We start from the raw sequence: 21,405 nt of genomic DNA, 5'->3' as shown, positions 1-21,405 counted from the left end.
CCCTTTCTCCTTTGGTCCGCCAGGCGCAGCTGTCTAAAGGCTGCGCCCAGCGGACCAAACCAGGAAGGAGCTCCGAAACAGAGCTCCTTCCGGGGGCGCGGAAAGGGCGCCCTAGGCGCCCTGCCACAACCCCAATACGTCACAACTGCGCCACCTCGTTTGGAGGCGGTGCGGCCGTGACATATCGATGACAGTGGCCGTGTGGAACGGCCGCTGCCATTTTGTGCGCGCACAGCGCACACTAGGGTTAGGGCAGTGCAGAAGCACCACCCCGTCTTAACCCTAGTACGCGCTCCGCGCGTACTTTTAAGCCCGTATGTAATGGGCCTAAGTATTCAAGAGATTAAGAGGATAAGGATATTATCCCAGAAGTATGATTACCTTATTATAAAAATATTATAATTTAGCTTCTTATGTGTATTTGTAGCGCTGTAGTGTTGTAGGTTATTTATGTGTCTATTTTCTGATATGCTATATATGTTTATATGTATGTTTATATGTTTGTTTTAAAAATGAATATTTTTTTAAAAAAAAAGATTGATAATGATGATAATGAGAATGATAGTATTGCTTTTGGTCTCGTTGAATTTGGAAAGAAAGACGTAACAGACCAAAGTTCTGCTAAAAGAGTTCAAAGAGCCTTCTTTTGGGATAAAAGAAGTAACAGCATGAAAATGGATAGAATTTATGGTTTTTCTTTGACCTTCTTTCTGTTTTCAAGTAAATCAGTCATAATAGATAATAAGCCTTCTGGGGACACAGATAGAACGTGATGAAATTATTGCCCTGAATCCCTGGACTAGGGTAGGTTTTGAATATAATTTCATAGAGAAATAAGAGAAACATAGATCAAATAAACAAATAGTGGGGCCTGTGTGTTTTTCTGTTTTGTCAGTGTGGCAGTCTTGACGGGATTTGCTATCTGGAGCAGAAAAATTCTTACCTGTTCCACAAGCTTTCTACAGACCTTGTCATGCTGTATTATATCAAACCTAACTCTTCTCATGGTCAGTATAAAAGACTGACACTTCATTTTGGACACTCTCAACAGTGTCATTGTTACATAAGAGTTTAGTTGTCATAGCAACAGCCAGGCTCACAGTGTTCATAGTGCCAATAAGACAGGTAAAAGCCTCTACCCTTTAAGTAAAACAAAATTTGGAAAGTTGCACTTACAAGATATGGATTCCTTTACCAGGGAAAACCACTAGTGGGCCCTACATTTATATACTCAATGGATTCCTAGTATTTGCTTTCCAGTTTAAGTTCCAGTTTTCTTTCTTTATAGGTTATTGGGAACATTAGGAATAGCTTTAGACATATTGATGTTGTAGATTAATACGCAGCACTATTGATTTTCCAACCTGCTGTACTATTGTTACATACAAAAGGAGTGTTGGGAGCTGGAGACCAACATACATTACAAGCAACTTAAATTGAGGTGAGTTGTGCCGAGATTGATAAATATATAGACAAATGGACAGCAGATCCAAGCATATAACCCATATTTTTATGTTGTTATTATATATGCTGTTATATAGATTGGTATTATGAAGTCAAGCCCTTCCTCCAGTCCATCTGCCTTGGTCCAGGCCTTGGAGGTAGAGAGGAACTGCTGGACCGCTTACCCTTTCCCTCCACCACTCCCTTCTCCTTCTGTGTCATGTCTTTTTAGATTGTGAGCCCAAGGGCAGGGATCCGTCTAACTAAAAAGATTGCATGTACAGCGCTGTGTAAATTTACAGCGCTTCATAAATAAAGGTTAATAATAATAATAATAATTCACAAGCTTTATTTTATTCCTCATTCTTCTCCAAATATGAATAATTTTTGCTGTCCTTTTTTAGAGGAAGCTACACATCATGTTTCCATACCTTCCAACATTTCACAGATTACAATTAGGATATATGTGACCAAGCAATATCTGAGTGTGGTCAAGATGGCAAGTTATTAATGAATAAGAGCTCACAAGCTAGGAGCAGTAGAACCATTTGCTTTTTCCCTGACCCTGATGTCCCTTCCTCTCCTGCCTGCCCCTGTCTACTGTTTTAACTGAGTACAAACTATCTTTGCACTTTGCTCTTTGGACTCAGTTTGCAGCAGTGGACATGAGAGGGAAAGTGGGAGGAGAAGAGAGAATGACGCACACTCTGCCTCCAGGTTGCCATGATGCCACACGCCACTCCAGACGGCGCACGGCCTCATGACGCACCTCCAGCACTGCATCCAGATGACACAGCACTGAAGGGGCACCATACAGCCACACCACCATGGCTATGGCACCCTTTGGAGGGCACAAAAAGGAGCCACTTTTTGCGGCTCCTTTTTGCACCCTCCAGAGGCCAGATTGGGGCTGCGGCATGAGGTTGCCGTGGCCTTGATCTGGCTGAAGAAGGGGCGGCATGCAGGGCTGTAGGTACAGCCCCTAAAGAAGCAGAATGATGATCTTTTTCATTCTGAGAGGTTAAATAATTAGGAGCTATAAAGAGATGTGTCTGTCTTGAGAGAACAAACAAGGATCCATTCTGTGAAGTCTTGAGAAGGGAAGAGTGATTACTGGGAAGGCCAGGCCCAGTAGAGATCATTCCCAGCCTTCCTGATTCTTCCTCCTTTCTGAAAACTTACCCTGGCAAAGGTGAAGTGGTAGTAGAAAGGGCTAGTGTACAGGGATACAATTAGGGCAAGTGTTCCCCCCCCCCCCCCTTTAAGCCAAACTAAACATGGCTGCTGAGATAACACTTAGGACAACTGAGCTGTGAAGGATTGCTGGCTCATCACTTAAGCAAAACCACAACTGGATGATGGTTTCTTAGACTTTTACAACAATATTGGACATCCCAGAGGGGAGGAGAGGAGGGCTGTTTCTGGTGGAAAGGAATGCTGACACCACAGGGGATATTATATGCTAAACCAAAATGTTGGGAGAGTTTATGTCTGTGTGCTTGTTCATTATGGCCTTTTTTTAAATGCACATCAATGCTGTTTCTCAGGCAGGTTCAAATGGGTGGAAGACCAAATATGAATGCTGCTGAAATGAGCCATAGCAGCATGAAACCTTTGAATGTATAGGCCTTTGGGGATTTCCTTATGGGGAAGAAAGGAAATAATAGGAGGATTCTAGGGGAGAAGATTAAAATGAAAGTAGCAGAAGCAGCAGCAGTATTTAAAAGTATGTAAAGAATGTTTTGTCACACGTTAATAACATCTGAAGTGTATTTATTGAGATAGCCTCTGTGTTCTATCTTATGGAAGGATCAGCTCTGATGTCAGTAATTGTACTTACATAAATATACAACATATAGGGAAATCTACATTATTGATATCTCTCCACTGAAAGACCAGGTGCAAGATTTGGAATAATGAAAGGAATATAATTTAGCAAAGAAATCCATCTAGACTTCTAGATTCTGGTTCATTGGTTGTAAAAGGAGAACTATATGTCAGTTGAGGTTTTTGGTGCTTTTCCAGTGCTACAAAGCACAAGGCTGGAAAATGCCATTTTCTTTTTTAAAAAGTCTGTGTTGATTAAATAAAATCAAATTTCCACACTGTGGTTGCTTAGTGATTTTTTCCTAATCTCTTCATGGTAAACTGTGTGAACAGAACCAAATAGATTTTTAGAAATGTTGTATAGATGCATGGTATATGGGCATGCCAAGTCTTCAGGCAGGTCTCAGAGGTTTGCATAATTCTGTTGATGACCTGTTAGGACCTTGAGGGGACAAAGTAAACATGTAGTATTGATTAAGCGTACCATACAAGGATTGAGTTATGACTCCTTTTCCTTTAAGAGCAACTCAAGATAAATTGATTTTTTTCTCTGTGTGTCCATATGTGTATATATGTTTCTGTGTATGTGTTGTGTGTGCATGGGTTTGTACACACACACACACACACACAGAGAGAGAGAGAGAGAGAGAGAGAGAGAGAGAGAGAGTAGGTGACTTTTCTGATCAGCATGAGTAGAAGTCGAAAAGGGAATCAAGTTTAATAGATTTTCCAGCTCCATACACTGACAAGAATAATAACTCCCATATCATTTTTATTAGAATTTGAGGGTTTCTGTGTTAAACAGCATAAACTGTGTGGTATAGAAGTCTACACAGAGTTGTGTGCTGCTGTTAATTTCATGACCATAGTAGTGTACACGCAACACACTTTAAAGAGCACTTCATGAAATTCCACTTTAAAAACAGATGGGGGGAAAAAACAGATGGGGAAGAAAAAATTATTTTAGACATTTATTGTCCAAAGAAACTGTATTTTAATATTGTTTTATAATTTTATATCTGGCAATATGTATTAGTTGTTTTTACCATTTGTATTTTAGCTGCATAACTTTCTTAATTTTGTATAGTTTATATTTTATGAATTCTAGATTGTAGGACATTGGCAGGTTGTATGCTGTTTTGATGATGCCTGTAAAGTGCCATGCAAATTTATGGTGCAATATAAATAAACAATAATAATAATAACAATCAGAATCATAATTTACCAAAGCAATTATAGAGAAAGGGCATTTGTACACTTCCATCATTGCTGCTTCAAGGTGTCATAAAGGAGCGCTTGCAAAGCATTACAAGACAGCTATGGTGCAGAAATATATAGATATATAGAGAAGTAGCTATGATAGTCTTGAATATCAGTATGCAAAAGGATCTTGTAGCACCTTTGAGACTGTGTGAAACAAGTTGTAGCCTAAGCTTTCATAGGCTTGGTTCTAATCAGCACTGTGGAAATAATGCGGTTTGACACTGCTTTAACAGCTATAGTGCAAGACTATGGAATTCTGGGATTTATAATTTTGTGAAATATTTAAATTTCTCTGTTAGAGAACTGGTGCAAAACCCAAGATTCCATAGCATTGAGCCATGTGGTTAAAACAGTGTCAAACTGCATTATTTCTGCAGTCCAGTTTAAACCTTGGTTTACCTCCTCAGAATTATCCAAGAAGGTAGACCAAGTCTATAAAACCTTACACTCCAACTTCTGTTGTTCAGTTAGTTTCAAAGGTGGCATAGAGATATTGATACAGATGAATATATATATATATTCTTCAATAAGTGATGCTCTAATAAATGCCACAAACCACTTGAGAAAAAGCCAGTTCTATGGCTGCCCATCCCTTAGATAACCAAAAGCTATTCTGGTCAAATGCAGATGAAAATTCTGTGGCATATACCTTGTGAAATCAGAAATTATCAGAAAGCTCCTAAAACAAATTTGGTTATTTGATAGATGAGCATAATAAAAGAAACATTTTTAGTCTTCCTTTTATTGTTCTTGAAGCCAAAAAGACGTCATTGTTGTTAGATAGAAGTTAAGTGTTTGTTATAAACAGTGTTAGAATTAGCTCTCTTAAGATATTTTTTTTAAAAAAGAGTAGGTCCTATGAGGAGTCCAGCCTATTTTGATTTGTTTTTGCCAGCATATCCTACCCTTAACCTTGATTATATGTTAAGCCTTTAATGTAACCTTGATGCTGAAAAGAAAGATCATGGGAAAGGCTAAGGCGGTAAGACTGGGCTTGGCATGTGTCTTTATTTTTGTTTCACACAGGGAGTATTCACTCCAGTGTAGGGCCAGCAAGCAGGAATGTGTCATGGTTTAGATTAGAAAATGGCCACATTGCGTTGAAAATGCAACACAGAGAGAATGGACAGTTTTGCTAACAAACAGCCTAATATCCCAACCATATTCTTAACTTGCTAATCGCCCGCTAGCAAAATGCATAGATAATTACCATCCCAGTAAACTGTCAGTAAACTTGGGAGGAATTAAATCCTTAAGGAAGGAGCCCATAGCCCTGGAGGAAGGCTGAGTGCATGTCTCCTTGTCATCTTTTCGGCTCATCTCAGTAGTCCCACTGCTCGGATGTGTTGTCATAGCAACACCATCTCTTGCCTCATACGGGAAAGATTAGCTCTTACTGTGCAGTGGAGAGCATGTAGGGGAAGTCAAGCTAATCCCTGGGTCCACTGCAAGAAAAAGGTTGGACCTCGCCTGAGGGATGCTGTATCTGCAATGATAGAATTGGCCTGCCACAGACTCTGGTATTTAAGTTGAAGAGCAGAATTCACAGTAAGTGTCAGCTCCTCCCGAGTGGAATATTGGATCAGGGTTTTCTAAGTCTCGTTGAAGAATATCCCATGCCCCCAGTGAAATGACATTAGACAGCGATGTCTGGAATATCCATATATACACTGATTTAAGAGGCATTTTAAATAGACATCCAAAGCTTCTGTTTCATAAATAAACCAAGGGGAGGAATTGCCCGCAACTCTATATTCCTATAACAGTCGCTGTGTAGCAGTGATGAACTTGTATTACAAACTGGAGTGAACACCAAGTGTATTAAATGCTTCAGTGTATCTATTGAACATTTGAAAATCCCCAAAGGTCAGGCAGAGAAGGAGGTGAGAAAGCATGTGGAAAGCTATTTATGTATACTGAAGCAATTCCTCCTTCTCAAGCGCTGAACAATCCATTTTGAACATGCAAATTTAGACATTACTTCAGTGTTGATTTATGATCTTAATTTAAAAAAGGGGTAAGCAGCACTATACAAATACTTTTTTTTAAAGATAGTTTTTGAATGATTCAGTACACCAAGTGAACTATTACTGTGTCTCTCCATTATATTAGACAGGATGAAAATAAATATTTTAATTGTTCATATTTTTAGTGTATCTGGCCCTTCTGATATTCCCAGAAGCAGATGAAGTATTCTGGCAGTTAGCCAGAATCTTTCTAGAAAAATCTGAAATCAATAAAGCTTTCCTCCAGTTCTTGGCTTCTGCCAAAGTACTTGGCTGACACAAACTATCAAACTCTATGTAAGGTATTGGTGTAAGCACTAATGACAAAAGAAATTCTTTGTGAATACCATTTAATGTATGTGTATGGTATGCAGGCACATGCATTGAACTGAAATATTCATGAGACATAGTACATAAAATTTAAATACAAGTACATGAACTATAAAAGGATTGATATACAACATATGTGTTTTGTCTTGATTTTCTTTGTAGAACAAAACATTATGTATATTGTAATATACATTTAACAGAGTAAGTGTGATGTAGTGGTTTGAGTCCTGATCTAGGACTCCTGGAGACCAGGGTTCAAATTGCCACTAGGCCATGGAAAACCTTCTAGGTGACTTCAGGCAAGTTGCTTTCTCTCAGCCTATGAGAAGCAATGGCAAACAAATTGCCAAGAAAGCCCTGTGACAGGTTCGCTTAAGGATTGCCATAAATCAAAAATAACTTGAAGGAATATAACAACCACAACAAATAGACATTTACGGCACACTTAAGTTCTATTAGTTATAGTACCGAATGTGAGCCAGCATGTTGTAATGGTTTGAGTGTTGGACTGGGGTTCTAGAGACCAGGGTTGTGATCCCCTTTCAACCCACTGGCTGACCTTGGGCAAGTCACATCTTCTCAGCTTCAGAGGTTGGCAAAGGCAACTCCTCTCTGAACAAAATTTACCAAAAAAAAACCTGTGATAGATTCACCTTAAGGTCACTATAAGTCAGAAACAACCTGAAGGCACACAACAACAGTAGCATTAGCAATAGCAAATACCTTTCTATACCACTTATCAGTGCACTTAAGCACTCCCTAAGTGATTTACAATGTGTAAGCTAATTGTCCCCAACAATCTGAGTACTCATTTTAGCGACCTCAGAGGATGCAAGCCTGAGCCAAGCTTGAGCCCTTGGCTGGTATTGAACTCACAACCTTGTGGTTTGTGAGTGAGTGGCTGCAATACTGCACCACCAGGGCTTGTTCAGTAGTATTGAACAATGTCAGTCATTGCAATAGTTGACATACACATGTATAAATGTTAGAATGTCCCAATACCTAAAAGGATTAAAAAATTGATCACGCCTAAAAACTCATATAAAATTAACTAAAAAGTTAAAACAAATACAAGTAAAAGTTAAATAAAAACAAATTATGTAGAACAAACTACAGTCTACAACAATCTAAAACAGAGTGGGGAGAAAGGAAGGGATAGTTGGAAATGTTTAAATGAACTCATCACCATGGCATGGAACCCCATTTTGCATGATAAATTGGTCTCTCAGTCAAGCAGCTTTTACAAAAAAATTTGCTACACAGCGCACTAGATGTCAATTCTCACCAGAAAGGAAATAGAACCATTTGACAATAGGTCAATCTAACCAAAAATGGTTGTAAAAGGTGGGCTCTCTTGTTATCATAAAAGCAACAGTCAAATAGGATGTCTGTAATGTCCACGACAGCAGGAGCACCACAAATGCATGTTATAGTATAAGTTTTTAAATTTCTAAAATATTTTTGATGAAGTAAAATGACACTACTGTCATATAATCAAATTGAATATCTTCTGTTGTTTCACTGTGAAATATACCTCCATGCCTTTCCACAGAGGGAGACTGATGAATGTGCTGGAAGTTTAAAACTTTCTCAAATGAAGTCACATACTGTCATAATTGTGTATCAAAATAGGTTACCAATTCATTCTGAAGTAATTCACAGAAGGCAAATAATTTGTCTTTTTCTTTTGCCAACAGTCACTATTTTATAATGGTTTTCATTTTTAAAAGATCTTGCATCAATGGTAACATTTTTTTCACTGGCGGAGAAAGAGGAATATGGATGGGGAGCTTGACACACCCTTATCCACTCACAACTGCTGGCATCTCCAACTAGTGATCAGGATTAAGATTCTGTTTACAAGGTAACTGTTGGATGGACATGAACTCTGGTTGGAAGCTCAGCAAGCTGTGCATTGATACTGAACTCTGGTTCACATTCCAAGAATGATTCTAAGCTGTTCTATGGAACTTTGCGACTAAAATCACATTCAATCTATCCCTGTCTAAACAGATGTTCTGTAGTGTTTAATTCCTCTTACTCTTGGGGAAGTGCGCATAGGATTAAGACTTTAATTTACTATTTGTCTGCAATGAATACATAATTCATTTCATGAAGCAAAAGCACATGTATTGATAAAGCCATGTATAGTAATTTAATAAGCTTGTACAGTGCAATTAAACACATAATGATTGTTCTCTGTCTTAAAAGGGTCTGATAAAACTCCAAATTCTATAGTGTACAGCGAGGATAACATGGGGTCCTCCAAACGATTTTCCATAATTGGTGGTGTTTTCCATCAATTTAGATGTTGTACGATTGGTGATCCTTTGGGAAGTTCTTCCAACACTCTTTAACCTAGCACCCACTAATTTTAAGGGGGAACTGTTTTAACATTGCGATTATTATCTGTACCTTTATTGCTGTCACTAAACCCACTATGATTTGATATTATATGCTTTTTTTCTCTAAAGAGATACATTATTCTAGATCAGAGTATTATGCTTTTTTAAAAAGATAATCATGCTTATTCCCATTGTATGGTTGTATATGATACAATAATTACAGAAATCAGTGATACCTATGTAATAGTAACACATGATTTGATTTTTTTTTTAAAAAATATGCCTTTTCAGAATAACAAGAACAGCCAATTTTTGTAAGTAAAATAAGCAGAATAAGAGAAAAGAAGTTACATAAATTCTATGCATGTACTATTTTATCCTACTCTTTTTGTTTCTTCTGTTACTACAAGACGCCATCCTCTCTTGGTCGCTAAGAATCCTGGCAGTCATATCTCTGTTGTTATCATAATAAGAACTCCAAAACAAAAATATATGTGTTTTTGTATATACAGACTACAACTAGTGTAAATTTCACAGAATGTAAACCCATGTAACCCAAAATCGCTGGTGAACTGGTCTTATCTGTCTCTGAACAGAAAGAAATTGAGCAATGATTTTGTTTTTAAGGGTGTTTTTTTAATGGTACTGTTAACATAATGGAACACTGTTCCAGGAAAGAAACCTGGCTAGAACATTAAAAAAACATATTTCAATATTTCTAAGTTACAGTGCTTCTGACTTTATATGAGGACCGTCAGTGAAATGGTTTCCTTAGTCGCCATGTGTACCACTGACAGCGTGTGGTGAGTTGCATCTGCTCATGTGAAATGTACTGATACAGTACATATTTGCACTCATATACCTTACTAATGTTGTAGTTGTAGCTGAGTGCCTTGAAATTGTTTCTGACTTATGCCCCCCCCCCCCCAAATTGAAGCTAAGGGGATTTGCCCTTGCCTTCCTCTGAGGCTGAGAGGGTGTGACTTACCCAAGGTCACCTAGTAGGTTTCCATGGCAGAGAAGGGTTTCAAACACTGGTCTCCCATTGTCCTAGTCCAATACTCAAACCACTACACTATGCTGGCTATCAGATGTTTTATCACTTTATTTTTTATTTTTTTTTACATTTTAAAGCATAACTAATCTGAATCCAGGCTACAATCTCATTTGGGCATAACATTCATAGTTTAGCATTGCAGGAATGAATCTAGCCTCCACTTTTCATAACACCTTTCCAACTTAGTACCTGGTGGCTCATAACAGTAGCAGCACTGAATCTATAGATAAGATCTAGACTCTTGGATAGCTCCACTGAAGTTTGGACTAAAATCCAGAGCATATTCACTGCCCAGTACAGCTACAGAAGCCTCCCTTTCCATTTTTGATTAACCATAGCTTGCTTTGTCATATGAACACAATAAATTGTGATTAATCTTAACTCTGGTTTGTTTGAGACAAGGCAGGTTTATATTATGGGTTCTGAAACTAGGGTTGCCATAAGTCTGGACCTCCAAACCGGGACAAATGTAGGACAAAATTTTCAAATGTAGGGCACTTTTTTTAAAATGGAGGACACGCGAAAAAAATTGATGGTTTTAAAAAAATGTTAATAAAAAATCTTGTTTCTTAGGCATGATCAAAATGGACATTTGGGCATTATTCCTAGACAGATGACAGAAATGTACTTTCCTTTTTGGCCAACCTCCCCTCCCACCATTCCAAACAGCACATTTGGGCATTGAACATGGCTTTACTTAACATGGTCTCTTGCATATTTCAGAGGCTTATTGCATAACCAAACTCTTTGGGTTTCACACTGAACATGCTATGCATACTGAATATGTCAAGGTGGTTTAACAAGAAGTGGGTTTGCCCTCGGATTCAACTGTACTTCTCAGAAGTGTGTATTTGGTCAAGGGACTTTGGTTTCCCCCCCACTGCGCATGAGTTTGTAAAAATCAGAGCAACTTACATTGGTCATGCCTCAGAAGCTGGCTCATTTCATCATCATCATCATCATCATCATCATCATCATCATCATCATCATCATCACTATCCTCTTCCTTCTCCTCCTCTTCTTCCTCCTTGTCTTTTCTCCTTCCTCCTTCCTTCCTCCCTCCTTCCTCCCTCCTCCTCCTTCCTCCCCCTTCCTCCTTCTTTCCTTCCTCCCTCCCTCCTCCCTCCCTCCTCCTCCTGCCTTCCCCCTCCCCCTCCCTCCTTCCTTCCTTCCTCCCTCCTCCTCCTTCCTTCCTTCCTCCCTCCTTCTTCCTTCCTTCCTTCCTTCCTTCCTTCCTTCCTTCCTTCCTCCCTCCCTCCCTCCCTCCTCCTCCTTCCTCCCTCCTTCCTTCCTTCCTCCTTCCTCCCTCCCTCCCTCCTCCTCCTTCCTTCCTCCCTCCCCCTCCCTCCTTCCTCCCTCCCTCCTCCTCCTTCCTTCCTTCCTCCCTCCTCCCTCCTCCTCCTCTGCCTCCCAGGCCCAAGCAGAAGAGGAGGTGGGTGGCTGCCTTGGCGCGCCCCCCTGCATGCCAAGGCAGCAGACAGGCAGCCACCCACCTCCGCCTCGCGCGACCACGCTAAGTGCTTGCCTTGGGCCCAGCAGGCGGAGGCAGAGGCAGAGGAGGAAGCAGAGGTGCCTGCCTAGCTTGGCACTCCCCGCACATGCGCCAAGGCAGCAGGCAGGCAGGCAGCCACCCACCTCCTCCTCAGCCTCCTCCTCTGCCTCCGCCTCCCGGGCCCAAGGAAGTGCCCAGCGTGGAGGCCCGCGAGGCAGAGGAGGCGGTGGGTGGCTGCCTGCCTGCTGCCTTGGTGCGTGCGCGGGCGGGGAGCGCCAAGCCAGGCAGGCACCTCTGCCTCCTCCTCCACTTGGCGCGGCCTGGAACGAGGAGGAGGAGGAGGAGAAGGAGGTGTGCCTCCTGCGCGCGCCCGCACCCCCCTCCCCACCTCCCCGCCACCATCCCCCGCCTCCCCGTGCGTCCATGCCACCCACCTCCTCCTCTGTTGCAGGCCACGCAGCCGCGCACAGGAGGCACACCGCCTCCTCCTTCGTTTCCTCCACGCGGCCATGTGGCCTGGAACGGAGGAGGAGGTGGGTGGCACAGCTGCGCAGGGAGGTGGGGGAAGGTGGGTTGGCACCGCACGGGCCCCGAACCGGGGGCTGGGGGTCAAACCGGACCGGGACCGGGAGGGGCCCCCAAAAGCGGATTTGTCCTGGGGCCCGCCGGGATATGGCATCCCTATCTGAAACTGACTTGTTTAAACAAACAGGAGTTATGATTAATTGTACTTTATGGCTTGGGCAACATACTAAACTGCAGTTAATATAAAACAGAAGCAGCAACTTTTAATCTGTGCCAAAAGATGAGAGGAGAGGAGAACCAAGCAAATCTAAAGCTTTCTGCAGCTTTTTTAGTGCTAAAATGTGGTGAGTGTGCTTGTATGATACATCTTTGACTCATTTGTCATACTGATACATGTGATAAATGCTTTGTCACTTCATATTTCTGTATCTTAGAATATAATTGTTCTGTACCTAGGCCATGAGTTTGTATGAACATAACATTCATAGTATGCATCATGAATTTTGTGCATTTTGGCTGGTCCAATAAAACTATCATTGTTTTGTTGATTTTGAATGTTATTATATTTTTTGTTATATGGCCTTGCCTCACTTTAGTTTCACACACTCCTGACACTTTTACTTCCAGTGTAGCTGGTAGTTTCACACAGTGCTTTTTATGCTAGCTGATGTTCAGGCCCAACACTTTTTCTCCAGTGTGCCAAGGAATGGCACCATATTTGTGCCCATGACCTACCTTTCTTTCTTTCTTTCTTTCTTTCTTTCTTTTCTTGAAAAAGACTGGCAGCCAGTGGACCAGGGAACACAACTGGTCCAAGGGACACCACTGGTTTACCACTATGGTTTAGCATTATGTCTGCACTTGGCATTTTCTAAAGGAACCTTTTCTAACTGAAATCTAAGTATATATCTCAAAACTTGTGATGTGTGAAACAGTCCGTAAGATTCAAGTATTGCTAAAAGGTAATAGAATTGGCTACTAAACAGAATTAGCAATGGAAGGTGGCAGCGGGGAAGACTGTTTTGTTTCAATAAGTATAAGCCTTTGGGAACTGAGTGTATACGGGAAAAGAGTTTTTAATAAAGTGTTATATTGTCCATAATTTCTTTTTAACTGGTATCTTCTTAAATTGCTCTTAATTCTATTGACATTTTAACCTTTGTATGTTTTTTGGGGCATGACTTTTTATGGGTGTCATTTTATTTTTGTGAGGTGCTTTGGGTCCAGGACTGGGGAAAGGAATGATGTAAAATAAATAAATCTATAGGAAAATCTCAAAAGCACTGACCACATTTGCAAAAAAAGGAAAGAAAAAGAAAGAAAAAGAAGAAGAACAAATACTGCAAAGTGACTTACTGCTTTATCACATTAGGGGGCAAACAGGATTTAAACAAGAGTTAAATGAGAGTTAAACAGGAAATGCCTGGTGTTTATTACACAACATTTCCTGGTTAACTCTTGGTTAAATCCTGTTTGCTCCCTAGTTTGATAAAGCAGATAGAATGTTAAGATGCAGAACAACTCTTCCATGTAGTGGGTTGAATTAGTTCAGAGATGGTCAACTTGTGAGTAGCAGTTTGGGAAATCTGAGGAAAAACTACGGTATTCTTTGAAAAGTTGTTTTTCACCATGACATCAACTGCCCCAGAATGAAACATACTAAATTGTGGGAATTAGTTACCTTGGTAACATGTGGAGGAAAGCTTATCAAGGTCGCCATGCTATTTTTTGCTTCATTCTTTTATGATAACAAATGATTATATTTGTGTGGAGAAAATATATTTACAGCCTTTCTGAAGTCTATTTTGGATACATAAGATGCATATGGCAAAAAGTGCAGGATACATCTAGGTTTTTGATTTTATATAGAATAAAGGATAGCAGAGACTGTTTATATTATCCCTCAAACCTGATAATGGAGATGGTACAGTAAAAAAAAAAAAATCATTGCAGATTCACCTGCACTTAGACAAATGTGTGGGTGGAACTACCCATGCCATTGTGGAAAAATCATGTCCTGAAATGTTCAGCAGCAATTACATTTCAGATCCGCTAATGCATTTGAGTATACACTATGGAGTGATTCCACATGTTCCTTTCTTTTAAACAAAGGTGTGATTCCCTTTCAAATGGAAGGAAATTTCCTTCCTTCAGAAGAAGAGAGCTTTTGAATCCAGCTCTACAGTTTTATACTCTGTCATATTGTTTTGAAGAACTGTAGTTTATAGCAATGTGTTTAAAATCTTTTGTCTGATATGGCTTAAGCAAGTGAGCCATGATGTCACATGCAAATTGGGAAGACAAATTCTTCCTTTTTCATCCGTCCAAGTCATTAACCACTGGGCTCTGATGGAAATTTCACTTACTGCTCTTAATGTCATTATTACCAAGGACTAGCAGTTTTCAGTTGCATGGTTGACAATACCGTGTGAGTAGAAATAGGGTACATGTGTTTGTGTGTATTCATGTATTTTGTTTAGGCAATGATAATGTTGATGGCATGCCATTGAAAATCTGTACATCTATGTGTGTTTTGTAGATGATTCAGCTGCAGAGAGTTTTAACGGCAACGAGACTGCAGGACATAATTCCAGTGCTTCAGGGGGAACACACTGCAGGGAAGTGGCAGAAGTCAACAGTAATGGCAAAACAACTTTGGAACCGGATGACCAGCCTCTGAACTTGAGTGACAGCCCCTTTTCTACTCAGCTCACTTCAGAATACAGGTTAGATGACCAAAGCAGTGATGGAAAGAACAAGTACAAGAACATCCTAGTATCTGATCTTAAGATGGAGCAAGAGGCAAAAGAAAATGGAAGCAAGGTAAGATGCTTCCATGTTCACAAGATATTATAAGAGTTTAGGAAGGTGAAACATTTACTGTAATGGTTCAAGGACTTTCAAGTTAGGAAATAAGCAGAGTTAGCTGGCACCTAGCTCTTTCTGCTGTTTGTGCTTACAAGTCATATTTACATGCTATTAATGCTAGCAATACCAACATTTTTTTAAAAAAAAAAAAAACTCAAATATATTTTTTCAAAAGTTTCTGGTAGCAAATATTTGGAGAAAATATTTTCTTTGCAAATCAGATAAATACCCATATTAAGTCAAGCTAGTATTAAAGTTCATCAGCATTTATATGTATGCAAGCACATGTTTGAATTAAAATTGTCAAGTTTGTTTTAAGAAAATGACATTTTCAAAAGAATTTCCTCTCCACTATTCCTATTGTATTACTTGGAATAAAACAAGGGAACTCTTTGAAGATAAATACAGTTAAATAGCAACTATGGTAGAGAGACATTTGTCATATATGTTGCTGTAATTAGAATGCGAAATTATTTAATCTAATAGGATTCTGATACTTTCTGCTGCTGTTGCTGACAATTGAATCCTTTAGGGGGGAAAATCCTGTCCGGCCCATTGGACTCCAACATTTATGTAACTGAATATAGAAAGTAGGAATAATTTTAATGCTTTTAAAATTCCATCAATAAAATATAACAGGCTACTTTAATGAATCACTGAATGCTACTGTGTTTGTTGCTGTTTTGCATGGTTTCTCAACATTAGTATGAGGATGCAAATGGTTTCGTAAGTGTTTGGAAATGGGCTTGAAATTAGTTGGATTTATTTCAAGTAAATATGGTTAGGAATAGGAACATTATTGCGCATACTCAAAGACCTGGCTTAATAAACTACAAACACTGAATTAATTAAATGAAAGCAGACTCTTTATGTACTTCTGGGGATGTTGTTCCTATGGGTTTGTTTTTTTATAAGCCAATAAACAGCTGACATTGATAGGTACATGCACATACTTTTGCCTAAGGTGTAATTCAGCCATTTCATATAGTTGGCGAAATAAGCATAAGATGGAAAGAAGAGTATTAAGATGACAATAAATTATTATTAAAACTACAAGTCTGAAATCCATATAGAATGACAAATTAGGGAAATATGTATTGAATACCAGTGAGTAGATTGAAACATGGGTTCACATTCCTGCTCTGCCATGAAGCTTGTTTATCCCAGGAAAGTCATTTGAGGAGTTTTTGTGATAATAAAATGTGATGATTCTACGCATCATATTTTGAAACATACTGGAAAGAAGATGGGACACAAATGTGATTGGTGTTTTTTAAAAAATAAATAAATATAAAGCTACATATTATAATAACAAATAGTTTAATGTTAAGCACTACTGAATATGAACAAGTAACTCATTACTAATGAAAACTGAATCTAAGAATGGTAGTAAGCAATGATGCTTAAACACTTGCTTAGGGTAAAAAGAGAGAACATCTTAGATATGGATATGTTGGCCCGAAATAGATGGGCCAAAACGAGTGGCTTCCAGATGTTTTGACAGTGTGGCGTGCAGGTGACATATGCTCCCGAAGCATCTGGAAGTGGGTCTGAGGATGCCTTCGAAAGCTGCTAGAAAAAGGAGTGGCAAAAAAACCACTCCTGCGAGCAGCTCATTCTAGACCCACGGCAGCAGCCTGCTTCAGGAGTGGGCAGTTGCCGTGCTCCTGGGCTGATTGTGGCCTGATTGCGGCTTGAGCAGCCAGAGGCCACGCCTAGTCACCCATCTGTTTCACCCCTACATTTCACTTTAGTTTCAATTAACTTTCCTTCTAGTCTTAGGCGGGATACAAACCGCCGCTTTGCGGCGGTCTGCCGCCGCCGCCGGTTAGTCCGCGGGGGAACCGGAGCCTCCACACGGCGCGGCTCCCGTGCAGACTGAAAAAGAAGCTCCAAAATGGAGCTTCTTTTACAGTCGCGTTTGTGACGTAGTGAGGCGCCAGGGGCGCACTCGCTACGTCACAAAGGACGCGACACGTCTGGACGCTATGCGTCCAGTACGTAAAGATGGTGGCGCCCATGTGGAAGGGGCGCCGCCATCTTGTACGTATAGGATACGTACTAGGGTTAGGGGGGTGCGGAAGCACCGCCCCTTCCTAACCCTAGTATGTATCCTATACGTACTATATGGCGGTTTGTATCCCGCCTAAGAAAGACTGTAGCCTTTTCTTATGCATAAATTACCAGAAGGTTATTACAAGTTCGAGAGCCACAGTGGTGTAGTGTTTGAGATTGGACTATGATCAGTGTTTGATTCCCAGCTCAGCCATAAAACCCACTGGGTGGATTTGGGCAAGTCACATTCCCTCAGCCACATGGATTCCCTCAGCCACATGATAGGTTCTCTTTAGGTTCTTTTTAGGTTCTCCATAACTCAGAAATGTTTTGAAGGCACACAACAATAACAACTACAGGTTCATTCATTTTAAAGGTTCAATTTACCTATCAAAGTTAACAGAGACAGCAAAGTACAATAACATCTAAAATGCACAAAACAGTTATACCTTTTTTGGGCTAGTCAAAATGCATAAAATACGTTTTGCAAGATTTTAAAACTCCACTGGCTTCCTCATCAAAATGTATTGCTTGTGGGATCTTCTAACATGATGAACTATTCATACAGTTGACTACTAGGTTTGAGTCTTGAGTGAGCAGGAGTCATATTTTATCAGGATACACTATTGTGTGGAGCATTGTACAGTACTTGCATTTAGTTGAACAGGTAGAGCTTCCATTCAGACCTCATCTCACGGCTATTTCTTTTTCACAGTGCCTTCGTTATGAAGTGATAACAGGCCCTCCTTTTGGCTCTAGGAAGCCCCCAGTTTGGATTTTTGAACTTGAAACTAGGCACTGGAACTTGGATGACTACTGTCAAATTTGAGGATATATAATATATAATATATATAATATATATATATTACTAACTGTACTTCTACCCCTTTCCTAATTATGACTTGAAACTAGGCAGTGCAGCATGCCACATGGACAAGAGCCAAAAACACTCTTAATTTTTTAGGAATCTGTAATGATTTCCTGATGAATTATGGGCTGTTCTGCTTTTTGCTTCTAGCAGTCCCTCCACTTGGAAATTTATCTTCAAACTTGGCACCACAAGTTGGATAACAACCAAAAATATTCTGTCAAATTTTGAGGCATTAGCAAGATACCCCAATGAGTTATGACAACCAAAGACAGACCTGCAGACATTCTCTCATGTTATTATAAATGTTTGATTCTGAATTCTGTGTTGGGGCAAATGTGTTATGGAATACATAACAAAACAATGCATTCTGTATCACTGTCAGAAGTAACAACTATAATAATTTTCTGATAGTTGTTTTTATAAGTGAGATGACAGGTGAATTCCCCAGAAGCCAAATACAAATACAACAATATGGAGAGCATTACCCCCATGGAAAGAATCACATTGGAGTACAAGTGGCCAAAAAAGAAAAATGTGGAGAATTTTCACATATACAAGCAGCTGCCTTTTTCTTCCATAGCTGATATATTTCCTTCATCCATCCAGTTATGCTGGTTGGTAGGTTGTTTGGTTGTTTGGTTGTTTTGGTTGGAATCATATGACAATGGTTAGCTTGCATGCATCAAGCAATCATAGGCCCAGTCCACACGAGCATAAAGTATGTCCCCAGGATGTACTAGGGTTAGAAAAGGGCGTCCTTTATGCATGCCCCTAACCCTGGTACATCCTGGGGACGTACAAAATGGCAGTGCTCGTTCTACACGGGTGCCGCCATCTTGATGTCGCGGACACATAGCGTCTGCATGCCCCACAACAGAAGTGATGTAGCGAGTGCACCATTGGCCCACTTGCGGCACCACTTCCAGGGATGCAAAAAGAAGCCGCTTTTTGCGTCTTCTTTTTGTTGTGTCCAAGAACCGTGCAGTTTGATCGCTGCAGTTCCAGGATGCAGCAACTGGTGGGCGGCAGCAGACCGCCGTTTTTAGGCGGTCTGTAACGTGCCATAATCTCATAAAAATGTGGAGCAGTTTTTGAAAACTGAGTCAGAGCCAATGGGGTACTCCTTAATATCTTAATATCAACTTTCCCTTCTTCATCATCCTTCCTACAGTTATGTTAGCCATGGTGATCTGTTCTTTCTAATATATACTCAGTATTGATTGTTTGTATGTGATGTACTTTCAGTTAATTTTTTTTTGTTTCTATAATTGCAAGTGCTACATCCCTTTTCCTCTTTACTTTGCAGTTGTGTTACAAATACCTATACCCTTTTTGAGAGAGAGAGAAGCACTGAAGGAGAGTACCAAGCAAGGGATGAAGCTTCTTGGCCCCTATTATTATGTTTTGTATTCATCAGATCCCTAGCTGTTTCCTTTTGGGAAACATTGGCTTAAACATAGGGAAACTTAATAACCTTTATCACCATAAAAGAAAAACTGGTTTATAAATCAGAGTTCAACAAGCACCAAAGTCCTTCTTGAAACAGAAGATTATATTAATATGCCCAAAAGGAGTTGAAATCTCAGTCCTGTTTCAGATGTTTTAGCTACTTTAAGCAGAAGGGAGGCTAAAAAGACACCTTTTCCCCATTAAAACCCCCCATAGAGTTCACAACATTTACAGCTACCTGCAGAATTTGTCATGCAGTTCTCTTGCTATATACCCAGGTAGCTGTTTGGAAGAGATTTCCACATAGACAGCATTCTTTTGATACACCGAGGTAAATAAGAGGCCCTACTGACATGCAGAAGTTTTTATAGTCTTTGCACAGCCCTCCAGTCCAGAAATGGTCCTGATTAGCCCTATGTCACCAAACTTTTTCAGCTGCTTTAAAAATATTCCAGTCCCCCCCCCCCACACACACACACTTTCCCTGTTTGTTCTCAGTCTATCTCAGTTGCTGCAAACTAATTTGCACTCTATTAACTTGGCAGGAGAGGAGAAAAGGTGGCAGAATCTGCCTTTCACAATAGGCTCAGCCAACTTCAAAGTGCTGCAACTTCTTCTGGTTTGTCTGTTTTTCTCATTTATAACTTGCCATCCTGACCACACTCTGATGTTTCTTGGCCTCATGTGTCCCAGTTTTCATCTATGAAATATTGGAGGGCATGTCTTTGTAGATAGCCTTTTTACTTTCAATCCCTTTTCTCCTAGTTAGCATGGGGGGGGGGGGGGGACCTAAAACCTTACATAGAGTTAGATTCAGAAAATACCTACAATATTGTTTACTCAACAGTGGAATTACAATCATGCTCATCTTTCGGAGTTTATCTGTAAAATAAGTTCAATATAGACAACCCTGGGAATGATGCCTATTATTCATTACCTTTATCTCTTCTAAAGAACGTTTTGTTACTGTTTTTGTTGTGTGGCCTTCAAGTTGTTTCCAACTTATGGCATCCTTAAACATGGGGCTTTCTTGGCAAGATTTGTGCACAGGAGGTTTGGCATTGCCTTCCCCTGAGGCTGAGAGCATGTGATTTGCCCAAGATTATTCTCCAGATGAACCTTTAATCATGGTTGACTAAAGCCAATTGTTAGTTGGTTAGTGAAGAGCATTTCCACATAGTATTCCAGGTGAGTTCATCTATATCTATGCCCATGACTTTTGTTCACACTTGTCTAACCCCAATAGGTTACATCAAATTATAAATCTTAGTAATAAAACCTTTAATTTTAACTGCATGTTGTTGGACTTGTTCTCCAAATTTACTTAATGGTCTAAAGGGTATAGATTTAATTTTGAGATGTGTAATTCAGTGGATTCCTTTTTTGATGGTTTTGGGTTTATTTTGAGTTGATATTTCCTAATAATTTCACTATTTGGTGTTTTCTTTTTTGTTTAGTAGCTGTATACACATTTTACATTCTACTTAAAATAATTGTTCTTAGTCCTTAAATGCCTTAAATCTTAATTGTTTGGAAAAGAGGATGATATGAAGATGGCTCCAATTGCAAGTGGGTTAACAACAAAGCAAGTGGGTTAACCAAAAAGCTATCTTGCCATTTGTACCAAATATTAACTGTATTATGGAGCAATAGGTTTTTAAAATTTTGGATAAAAAGTGGAGGAGAGGGGTGAAAGAATGTAGTAGTACCTTTAAGGCTAACTGGTTTTTAATTTAGCATGAGCTTTCACGGATATAGCCTCAGATACAGTACAGAGTGATATCCAGGCCTCAAGCTATAAAGCATATTTCCATAGTTGTGGGAGTTCTGGTCCTCAGAACCATTCTTGATTCAAATATCAACAATCTATGATG

The 21,405-nt window shown here is 39.8% G+C and overlaps 1 protein-coding gene across 3 annotated transcripts in view; it reads left to right on the top strand.

The window, feature by feature from the left end:
• Positions 1–21,405, top strand: part of NOL4 (nucleolar protein 4) — a 192,735-nt gene that overhangs the window by 119,155 nt on the left and 52,175 nt on the right. For all 3 annotated transcript variants that reach the window (XM_089517247.1, XM_089517246.1, XM_089517248.1), the window contains exon 6: positions 14,828–15,111. In XM_089517247.1, the coding sequence (XP_089373373.1) occupies positions 14,828–15,111 (284 nt within the window). The remainder of the gene's footprint in view (positions 1–14,827; positions 15,112–21,405) is intronic.

Source organism: Sceloporus occidentalis, unplaced genomic scaffold, assembly GCF_023333645.1.
Source record: "Sceloporus occidentalis isolate IW3139 unplaced genomic scaffold, rSceOcc1.0.p SCAF_3, whole genome shotgun sequence".
Taxonomy (NCBI): domain Eukaryota; kingdom Metazoa; phylum Chordata; class Lepidosauria; order Squamata; family Phrynosomatidae; genus Sceloporus; species Sceloporus occidentalis.
The sequence above is the reverse complement of the archived record's forward strand: the minus strand, read 5'-3'. Positions and strand labels throughout refer to the sequence as shown.